Source organism: Ctenopharyngodon idella, chromosome 3, assembly GCF_019924925.1.
Source record: "Ctenopharyngodon idella isolate HZGC_01 chromosome 3, HZGC01, whole genome shotgun sequence".
Classification (NCBI taxonomy): domain Eukaryota; kingdom Metazoa; phylum Chordata; class Actinopteri; order Cypriniformes; family Xenocyprididae; genus Ctenopharyngodon; species Ctenopharyngodon idella.
The window spans coordinates 47,833,441-47,845,240 of record NC_067222.1 but is presented as its reverse complement, the minus strand read 5'-3'; the positions used below and the strand labels follow the sequence as shown (position 1 = coordinate 47,845,240).

Below are 11,800 nucleotides of genomic sequence, written 5' to 3'. Positions count from 1 at the left end.
CATCATTTTTCTTATTTATGACCCTGTATGCAAACAGGGACACACGTCATATATTATTGGGAAAACAGCCACAGCAATTATCAACCTCTCCTCCATTTTGCTTGGGAACTAATGTTTGGTCGGAACCCAAGTTTACACGACTGCGTTCTCTGGAATCATCTCAAGCGGAGAACTTCCATATTCCGATTGGTTGCCGCCGAACCGTGTCATAGCTCATTACCATAAAGTTGACCTGATTTCAACTCTCCTCAACACCCACATCGTCCAAGAAGCGCTGCACCACTGCTCGTGGAGCTTGCCGCTGGCTCGCATGGAAAACGAATGACTTCCTGCCACCTTGACGCTCTCACCCGACCAGTTGATGGAACTGCACTACAAAAAATGCTTTTCTTACTTAGATTATTTGTCTTGTTTCCAGTCCAAGTATCTAAAAATTCTTGAATCAAGAAGCATTTTCTGGACAAGTAAAAATTAATGTCTTGTTTTCAGAAAAAATAAGTTAAAATTGCTTAAAACAAGCTAAATAATCTGCCAATGGGGTAAGCAAAATAATCTTATTTCAAACCGAAAACAAGATTATTCTGATTATTCTGGCAGATTATTTTGCTTGTTTTTAGCAAAAACTCACTTAATTTTAATTTATTTTTTTCTGATAACAAAATATTTTTTTTTGCTTATCTAGAAAATGCTTCTTGATTTAAGAATTTGTAGATATTTGGACTTGAAACAAGACAACAAATCTAAGCAAGAAAATACATTTTTGCAGTGTCGGTAGAAAAAAAATCAAGGCAGTGGAAAAAAATTCTTAGTGTTGAGCCCTGCTGCAATTTATTAATGTGTGAATATTGTATCTGTGCATGTGGAATTTATGTGGAACTCTCAAACTCTTTGTTGAAGCAAATGGGCAAGTGGCCTCAACTTCTTCAGAGGGTCAGGAACCTAGTGTTTCACTCCCTGTACTTATCCTGCCAGAAGGATTTTCACCCAGTCCCACACAAATTTCCCCACTCCCTTCTGAACGACAAACTTCTTCAAACCAAAACAAGTCCTGGATCAGCAGCTTCCAAGTACCATGGGACAAAATGCCGGCACGACTGTTACAGGCCATGGAAAAAGGTTGCTTGGCTCACCCAGAGGACAGAAGGGTACTGATTAGAGTTGTTGTTGAAGCAATGCAAGCACACTGCAAAAAACCCAGTAAAGCTGCCTGTACAGAAGTGGCCAGAGTAATTGTATGTAAGTACCCTGGGACCTTTGCTGATAAGACTGGAGAAGGTGAGCAGCTAGGGTGCGGTTATTATTCACTGTTCAGACAGATTAAAACCAGAGTTGAGCATGTAAATAGAGACAATGTCAGTAATCGAATCCGACAGCCTAGGAAAAGGTCTAGTGATGACAGCAGCAGCAATGATGCTGCCATCAGAAGAAGCAGAACAGATGTGGATTGTTATGGGTGTACAAAATGGCAACCAGCTAATCTTCCACAAGGAGAAACAGCAGAGTCATTGGAAGACAAGAGAAAGATCTTGGTAACTATCTTCAAGTCAGAAGGACCTACAGCTGTTGAGAAAATGGATGTAGAAAAGAATATGGAATTGACCTATATTTATCAAAGGCACATGATAAATACTTGGCCCCCTCCCAGTCTGTGTGAAGTTGAGGAGCAGTGGCCATTTCTCTTCACTAAAAGAGGTCTCTGCAGTCATTTCCATATGCTCACTGACATTGATATTGACACATGCCTCCATGAAGCTTTCCTCACCAAGGGCAGGAGGATTGTGAACTTTTTCCTGAATCAGAGACTAAAATGGAACCAGGACATCCAGGCTGTGCTACAAGAGATGGAACATGATGAAAGCATGAACAACCATCAGGTCCCTATCACTGCCATTCTTCTGTTAATGAAATACTTTCAAGAGAAAGAGGACCAAATATTCATCTTGACAGACGTAAAATTTCTTTCCTTACGTTTTTTACACCTTCACTTAAGTTGAGCACACACAAGTTAAAATATCACATTTTTTTCTTAAATAGAAATTATTTACAATATATGAGAGATTTTTATTTATTTTTTATTTTTTCAGCCAACCTCAACCAAGATGTTGGTTGAGCAGGAGGTGATGTTGCCGACGACACCACGGGTGATCATGCTAGGTACGAGAAATAGTTGTTGAGAATTCTATTACATGAAACAATTTAGCTGAAGATGCCTTTGTTTTAGGGAGTAGTCTGATGTCTGCAACACACTGGATGGTCAGCATTGAGGGCAAGGTCCTGTTTGAAGCTAATCAGCTGCATGACTTCGCCAGTGCTTTCACCATCTTTTTCAGCTCCTTTTATGTGTTCAATCTGGAGTATCAGGAGTCAGCATCCACTACGCTGGAGATGGTACAGAGGTGAGTAATTCACCAGATAAACCTTAAAGGATTAGTTCACCCAAAATGAAAATTATATAATGTATTTGTATGTCTAATATTCCTGCTGCAGTTTGTGTTCGAAATTGTTAATCAAACTACAAAAGACAAGAAAATCACTCCCTGCTCTTCACTGAAAAACATTTTTGTAACTTTCATAAGGATTAACCTTTTGAGATCTTTGACACTGACTGAGATCTTGTGAATCGGAATCAAATCTGGACACCTGTATCGATACCCAGCCCTAGTCTGTCTGAATACTCGAGTGTTCGGATGGTGTGCAATAAAACTGTTTAATGCACAGGCAGTTCCAATGCAGTTTAATCGCCGTTCTATATTAATGTGCTGTTTTTATTGAAACACACATAGGTCACTACCACACAGAGCTGTGCACACACAGAAACATTCAGGAGCACAGAAACTTATTAACGCTGTCCTGTGACTTTTAGTAATAAAAAACTTCACTACTGAATTGCTACATTATATTTCTCCGCAACGAGGGGGTTAGTAATTGAAGTAATTAAACTCACAGCTTCATTGTTAATAAAGAGAGATGCTGAATAGATGCAAGTACATATATCTCATCTGTCTCTCCCTCTCGATAATTAATTCAGTTAAATGCTGTAATTTATTAAAATAAATGTAAATTACATGTAATGTAAACTGATGATTAAGAAAATGATTAATAAAATATTAGTTGATCATATGTTTACTTTCAATGTCATATAGTTCATAAGATATAGTTCACCCAAAAAATAAAAAATAAAAAAAGTTTTGTTTGGTTAACATGAAACTGTATAAACAAAGTTAGTTATTGTTTTCATAAAAAAATAAAAAATCATCTTTTTTTCTTAAATAGATTATTTAAATTGAGGAAAGTAAATGGTTACTTTTAAAGATGACTACTGTATGTGAAAATTTAAGACCTGTGTTTGTTTTAAGATTCTTGGTAAGGATCAACCCGGAAGAGGGCACCAAGTGCAGGGCCAAAGTTGGCACAAGTCGCAAGACAGGAGGTGTTGTCCAGAGAAAGGTGACAGCCATCAGCTTCCGGGTAACAACATTTCTCCAGGGGCTTACTGAATTTGAGTGGAAAACTTCAAATTAGGTAAGCTACACGGAAGCCTACACTGTCTATACAATGTAAGCAGCGTAGGAGACCGACAGGGAGAGACTAAATTGTTGAATAAAGTTATTTTTTATTTGTTTTTACACACAAAAAGTATTCTTGTCACTTCATAACATTAAGGTTGAACCACTGTAGTCACGTTGACTATTTTAAAGATGTCTCTACTGCTTATCTGGACCTTGAATGTAGTTTTACTGCTTTCTATTGAGGATAAAAAATCTCTTGGATTTCGTAAAAAATATCTTAATTTGTGTTCTGAAGATGATCAAAGGTCTTACAGGTTTGGAACGACATAGTAATTTTATATGTAATTTTTCATTTTATATCCATGCTTCAGACGTCTTAAAATGCAACCGTACAGTTGCTGCAGAGAAGATCAACATTTTCTTTTCACTTGTTGCTTTCTGAAATCTTAAATCCATTTCAATGCTTGCGCCATGACTGCTTAAAGCAACTGATGCATTTGAGCGATAAAAAAACATGGGTAAATGAGAAAATAAAAGGCAAAATATGTTTAAAAACTAAAATAATTAAAGTTGCAATAAATTAAAAATGATAATTAAAATTGCAATAAACCACGCAGAGATCTGAACAACTGAGTACAACATCACTTTGAATAACCCCACACATGAAAAGTTGTCAAAATTACAGAACCATACAGAAGTATGTATAAAGGCATACACTGGCATACATGACAGTACAGATGGACCAAAATACATAGTCTGCAGCAGTATACTCCCATGGTTTTTGCGGGCGGATGGGAATCATAAACCCTGCGGGTTTCCTCTGGCTGGGTTTTGTGAACTGGCAGACAGTACAGGAGGCGACGTACTTAGTGTCAGACGACATCTTCGGCCAGTAAAATCAAAGTTTCGCTATCGTTTTCGTCATTCCCAAGTGTCCAGCCATCGGGTGATCATGGTAATATTCCATCAAACTCCTTTTAACTCCTTTTGTCATCTACAAAGTACAGGAGTCCATCCTGGATCACATACCGAGACAACTCCTCAGCATTACTCTCATCAGCGGAAGTTTCCCGTAACTGGGTCATTGAGCTGTAGCTGCCTAAGGTGCTCCCAATCTGAAAACATTATAGGGGGTAAAGTATATTATACGGGGTCAAGGCCCCCAATTATGGCATAATCAAGGAGGATACCCAAGGGTGCACCGCAGGAAGGAACAGGGTTACGCGAAAGGGCATCGGGCACTTTATTACTTGTCCCTGGCTTATGGACAATGTCAAAGTCCTGCAATCTGACAGACCACCTAGCCAGCCGGCCAGACAGGTTTGGCCGAGACATCAGCCATCTCAAACTATTGTGGTCTGAAAAGATTGTCACATGAAGACCCTCAATATACGGCCTGAAGTGTTCAAGGGCCCAGATGACGGCCAAGCACTCTTTTTCCAGAGTGGAATATGGTCTTTCAGACATGTGTAGGGAATGACTCGCGAAGGCTACCACAACATCCCTGCCATTGTTGTCCCTCTGCAAGAGTGTGGCGCCAAGTCCACTGTCGCATGCATCCATATGGATAAAGAAAGGAAGAGAAAAGTCTGGGAATCTCAAAATAGGAGCAGAAGTCAGCTTGTCTTTGAGAAAATCCATGGCCGTCTGACACTCACTTGACCACACGAAAGGAACATCCATCCTGGTCAATGTAAAGAGTGGCTCAGCATGGCGGGCATAATCATTGATAAAGCGTCTGTAATAGCTGGTTATTCCCAGAAACTGTCTGACTTCTTTTGTGTTAGTCGTGGTTTTGAAATCCGTCACTGCTTTCACTTTGTCCTCATTTGGCAGGATCCCTCTTGAGTTGACACTATAACCCAGAAAGGTGAGTTCACTCCTGCAGAACTGGCACTTTACAAGCTTAATGGACAATCCTGCAGACTCCAGCCTGGTAAGAACATCTTTTAGGTCAGTGAGGTGCTGCTCAAAGGTAGGTGACGCCACCACAATATCGTCTAAGTAGACGGCACAAGACTTATAGATGAGACCAGCGAGGACTGTGTTCGTAAGCCTCTGGAATGTGGCGGGCGCATTGCACAATCCAAAATGTAAGACACAAAACTGATATAACCCACAGTGGGAAATGAAAGCAGTCTCTGGCTTTGAGTTCTCTGCCACCTGCCAATAGCCTCTGGCCAAGTCAATGGTGGAAATGAAAGTCCCTCTAGCCAGGAAGTCGAGAGACTCATCAATCCTCTGGAGTGGATACGAGTCTTTGACTGTGAGCTTATTGAGTGCGCGATAATCAACACAGAACCTTGGCTCTCCTGAATGTTTTGGGACAATTACGACTGGGGCAGCCCAAGGACCAGAAGCGGGTTCAATTATTCCTTCCTTCAACATCTCCTTGATTTGAGATTCAATGAGTTCCTTTTTAGCAGGAGAAGTGTGGTAAGGGGCAAGGTGAACTGGTTTTAAATCATCTGTGACAATCTCATGCTCCACTAGCAAGGTGCGTCCCAAATGTCTGTCAAACAAACCACTGAAGGTCTCGAGCAATTCAGTCAATTTGTTTTTCTGTTCATTATTTAGGGATGCATCTTTAGCCTTTTCAGACAGGGCAGAAGAACCGACCTCCAGGCACAACAAACAGGGACAGGCATAGTTAAGTCAGTGCCCTCCAACTCCTCAAGGGGCATCATCACCGAGCACCACTGACCTGGACGGAACATGGATTGTGACTGAAGACCTCAACATAAAGTCCATTCCCAAGATAAGAGGAGAAGATTATGGACAACAGCAAGGCAATGATAGAAACGCTGGCCCATAAAACCCAATGGCAACCAAATGACACCCAGTGGGCAACAGGGTGCTCCATCCGCAAGATGAATAGGAGGTGCGGACCATGGCTTTATTCTTATGTTCCCCCCAGGAATAGTCTGGATAACCACTGATTGCACCGCAGAAAGAGAAGCACCAGTGTCAAGAGTGGCATCAAAAGCTTGTCCATAAAGATTAACCTTTACTCTGAATGGAGTGTTCCAATAAGACATGGAAGTAACATCTTCTACATGACACAGTGTAGGTTGATCACTAATTGAAGCATCAGGCAAATGAGGCACATTTATCTTCTGGAGGGAGGATTGCCCCGTTTGAACGTCCTCCCTCCCCTAAAAAGTCTGAGGCCACTTTTCCTTCCCCAATGGACTGGTTAGAGCCATCCACCCATCTCACGTCCGGCGGTCTATTGACAGTTTCACCAGTCACTCTTGGAGGCTCTGTTGGAGGCGAATGCAGCTTTATTCCTGGACTACAGTTAGGGCTTGTACGAGTGGTGAATCCAGGCAGGGAGCATTTAAAACAGCGAACATCCCTCCTGGGCATACTGTTAGCCTGTGTCTGAGGCGGACACCCAACACTTGGACCAAGGACGGCATGAAGCTTGTGAGCCCGCAATAGAAGGTCCATGACTGATGGTACGAGTGTGAGACGTGTAAAGAGTGACTCTATATTTCTCAAGCACATGCTTCCGTATCAAATGTATTTGCTTTTGTTGGGGCGGAGGGATCTTTAGCTTATGAAACTCACCCAACATGTGAGCAACAAAAGTTGGCAGCGGCTCATCAGGCATTTGCACGCAGTTGTTGTGGTATTCATATCCACGGTGAGTGGCTGAGCAAATATGGGTGCAGTACTTACTATGTTGCATTGACTGGCACTGACCTTGAGGCCTTTGACGGAGCCTGCGCCAAGCTGTAAGGCGTCGAGCTGGCCAACGGAGCTGGTTGTGGTACTGTACTCTGTTGATCCGCCAAGCGGTCCAGCATATCTTTTTGTAGGTTAATTGAGTCACGAAGGCACCGCTGCAGCACTGCAACCTCTTCATGTAACAGCTGAACTTGAGTCTGTAAGTTTCCAACAGTATGCTGTGATTCTACCTTTTGTGGAAGAGAATCTGCGACTGAGGGGCAGTCAGTTAGGTCAAACTGAAAGTCAGGGTGAGTAGCCATTATGTACAAAAACACAGTCACAGTTAATCAATGTTGCAAACAATGAATTGAAAAAACAGTAAATTTTCACAAATAATGGAAGCAAAAGCAGAACTTAGTAAAATGTTGTTTTTGCACACCCACAGGGAAGAAACATCAGTAATTCTTTTAAAAGTTTGCAGATAATTAACATGCACATTCAATTTCCCTGTTAACAGCACCCTGTGATATGTTTTCCAACAGTATAACACAGCAATGTGACCAACATCAAAAAGTATCAGAAAAAACGTAGAAGCACTGATGATTTGCACACACTATGAAATTTTACCCAATCAAGTGTCTTGCAAACAGTGATCTATTCTGTGCGTGCTGGCTTGAAACGAGCAGACGCACACCACAAAAACGAGAGAGAAAAAAATAATAATAATAATGTCCCACACGTGATTTCTTCACTCGTTCTTCACTTTTCAGTCACATCAATGTTCCTCGTTGACACTCATTGCATAAAAGTCTGAGTGATGCTAAAAACAAGTTTTTCCCGTAATGTCCTGATGCAGTATAATACAGTTCAGTTCAAAAAGTGATCAAAAGGCAAAAACGGTCGAAAATACATCCAAAAGTTCGTGGATGCAATTGAAGCATTCAATATTCTGACAATCGAAAATAGTATAAGCAATCAGTCAAAAAAAACACTTAAACAGTACCTGAAAATCACTCAAGCACTGACCGCATGGTCCCCATAGCTAGCAAGCTAGTCAGCCAGGTCCGATTGCTGCAGCGCGATGAAAAAACTCCAGCAACGAAATCCTCTTCAAAAAAGATAAACAAATTCGAACATCCGTGTCGAAAACGAAAGATAACCGGTATGGATCCAGTTGTTCATGCGCCAATTTGTAACTTCTACCAGAGGGTTTGAAGTCTGCCCAGATGAAAAACAGAAAACAGGAGGCGAGAAGAAAAACCCAAGGCAACTGAACTGGTAGTCCCACGAGTCTTTATAGATGGTTCATGCAATAAGCACACTCTTTACATGTACATGTAAAAGAGTGAGGATAAACAGGAAAAGAAAGCAGTAGCACTCTGATAAATGCTAAGAATCAAAGTGGAAAAGTGACATTATTACACTGGAACATCAGTCAGCAGTAGAGCAGTCATCTTTCTCGTCACACAAGCATTCTCTCTCAACTCTGTGCTTGCGCGCTCACATGAGAACAGTGTGCACACTACAACGTACGCCATAGAAGAAGTTATCTTAAAGGCACATCAACATGAACGTCATGAACAGTATTCAGCATAATTTAGGTGGCCGTTACAGAGTGTGTAATGTTATGTCCAAGGATGTATTTGTTTTGTTGTCTTTATTATTTAATTTCCCCTTATCCCTATCTTATCCCTATTTCTCTCTCTCTCTCTTCATCCCATAAGCAGGAAGTAATGGCTGCCACCTGACTCCAATGATCAGTTGTTATCTGCTGTGATTGGAAGAGGAGAGGAGCAAAAGCAGCGCCATTCCACAGAGCAGATATGACTAATTATTATTTGTTTGTATACTTTTGTTTTATTGTTCTTTACATACAAATTTATATTGTTAATTATTTGGTAAGGAATTAGTAGAGAGGTGGGTGCCATTTACTTTTGATCTGGTTTTCTCCTGTTTTAGCTTTTAAAGTAAGTGTAAAGTCTGAGTTAGTGTATTTTTTTTAATTGTAGATTTTTTCTTTTCTTTTATGAGGTAGAGGGTTTATATTTAAAAGTGTGTTTATGTTTAAAATAAAATAACTTGTTTTTGACATTGATTTGATTTTGGTCTTTGTAAAAAGCATGAAGCTGGAGTTGGGAGTGGAACCTTGCTGCCTCCACACATCACAACATTTTTATTCTGTTATACGTTCCTCCAACCCTACACTAAAATGGGGATGTAACTGTGTGTGTGTGTGTACACACACACACACACACACATATATATATATATATATGTATATATATATATATATATATATGTATATATATATATATATATATATATACAGAACTATTCTGTAAGTTTTAGACGGTAAGGTTTATAATATTTTTAAAAGATGTCTCCTCAGCTTACCAAGGCTGCATTCATTTGATCCAAAACACAGCAAAAACTGTAATATTGTGAAACAGTAATATTGTGACAATTTAAAATAACTATTTGGATATATTTTGAAATGTATTTCTTGATTTGCTGCTCAAGAAACATTTCTGATTATTTTTAGTGTTGAAAACAGTTGTGTACATTTTGTTTCAGGATTCTTTGATGACTAGAAATTAATATTTTATTCACCAAGTATGCATTAAATTGATCAAAAGTGACAGTAAAGACATTTGTAATGTTAGAAAAGGGCCATACAATTACTCACTGTACCTTTAATGTGATTGCATTAAAGGCAATTAATAGAGTTCCCCAACAAGGACGTGCAATAAAGCTAACCTATTTAAACAGTACTCTACTGGGAATAACTGCTGTTGCACAAGTTCTCATCTCTCCATGAACAAATTTAGATGAAATAAATGACTATTTCTCACACATTTTCCCTGTTTTGTTTCAGATCAGCCATCAGTTGTTTACCAGTATGGAGACCAGCCAAGACCAACAGGGATATTTTGTTCATGCTTTTTGTTGCGCATTGTCATGATCTCTGCTTTGATTCGTTATAAATTCAGGTCTTTTTTTTATGGTGCATCATGATAAATAAAATAGATGTAGTTGATTGTGACAGTGGTGTGTCACAACTCTGGCAATAGTGCTGCCAGTAAGTTACCCCAAAAATACAATAAAAAGTCTAACAGTGTACGTTATCTCTAAGCGGCTTTGTCCCGAAATGTGCGTATTGTTTTCAGAGAAACGTGATAACGAAAAACGAAGCCTCGCATTGTTTCCAGTCACGTGAATGCTTCACTTTGCATGTGAGAAACATTTTAAATATATAAGCCTGTAGCCTATATGACATCATCATATGTTCTGTCATATAAACAGTATTTACAATATAATAACAGCACAATTTACTTGCCTCAAACAACTCAGTATGTATTATTAGTATTATTATAATTATTGTTTTTGTTGATCCATTTCATCTATTGCCAAACTTTAATATGTGAATTATATTATTGAAATAAACACATTTACCGTCGTCAGGCTTTTGTTTGTGCTTAATGGATAAAACAACGGAGCTGCGCACTCAGGTTTATGGCTGCTGTAAATTTTTCCTACCACAAGATGGCGCTGTTTTCGACACTCTTGATGCTTTGAAACCTTTCCCGAAACATTTAGAGAAAAGCTTCAAAGATTTAAGAGGCTTCATTTCTCCATCCCTACTCAATAGTTTTAGGTCTTTTTGCAAATGTTTCAGTCGAATTTTGCTGTTTTAGAGAGCGTTTACTCATTTTGAGCCTGTTTCTAACATTAACTATTTGTAGCGTAATTTTTCATGTGTGGAAAAAACGACGAAACTAACTAGCCAATCAGATTTCTTTTCACCCAAATCCCCCACGCCCACCCATGCACACACATACACACATTTGACAAACGCACACCTTTATTTATTCTCATTCTCTCCTGCTCTCTTAATATGTCATGAGTGTACGCAGATAGATTTTAATAATCAATTTAAAAATGATGTAAAAAATAAAAACGGCATTAACTAGCGCCCTCTCATGGTACGCACAGTGCGTACAGCCGTACAGCTGCAGGCGTCACTGTCTGAGTGTACCTTCACCACTTGATAAGACGTGTGGAAATTGCTGCGTTGTGACTGGGGACGTTTAAACTGTCCAAAACAATCCCGCACCCTATTATAAAACACATAACCATATTACTTTAATTTAACATGAATAGTTATGTTACTACCTTGAAAGTCGAAACAGATAACAATGTTTCTTTTGATAATTGATGATAATGGCGCCCTGCTCTGGTCCAGGTTAGCGGCGCGCGCGCGATCAAGTATAGCAGTGACTATGTAGCTGCACAGCCCCCTCTGTTGGGGAATATAATCACTACACGATTGCTCCGATAACCAACAGGCTGCTGTAAAACGGTGACATTTCCAGGGACAGCCCCAGTCGGGGACGGAGCACCAAAAACCGGGACTGTCCCCGGAAAATGGGGACGTCTGTTCACTACGTTCACAAACCACTGTTACTTTTAACAGAAAATAGGCCTACTGTATAAGGGAGCATGGCAGAAGGCGCGCAAAGAGTGCTCCCTCTGTAATCACTAAAATGTTGTCATATCTCACAAAGTTCTGTTATAATAAATGAAGCTGTCACACATTTATTCTCTTATTTACATCA

At 39.8% G+C, this 11,800-nt stretch overlaps 1 protein-coding gene across 1 annotated transcript; it reads left to right on the top strand.

Moving 5' to 3' along the window:
• Positions 1 to 900: 900 nt before the first annotated feature.
• LOC127507788 (uncharacterized) lies at positions 901 to 9,273 on the top strand. Its single transcript, XM_051885125.1, has 6 exons — positions 901 to 930; positions 1,047 to 1,949; positions 2,085 to 2,154; positions 2,222 to 2,396; positions 3,357 to 3,522; positions 8,912 to 9,273. Exons 1-5 carry the CDS (start codon positions 901 to 903, stop codon positions 3,520 to 3,522), a joined length of 1,344 nt encoding a protein of 447 aa, XP_051741085.1. The 3' UTR covers positions 8,912 to 9,273.
• Positions 9,274 to 11,800: the final 2,527 nt, after the last annotated feature.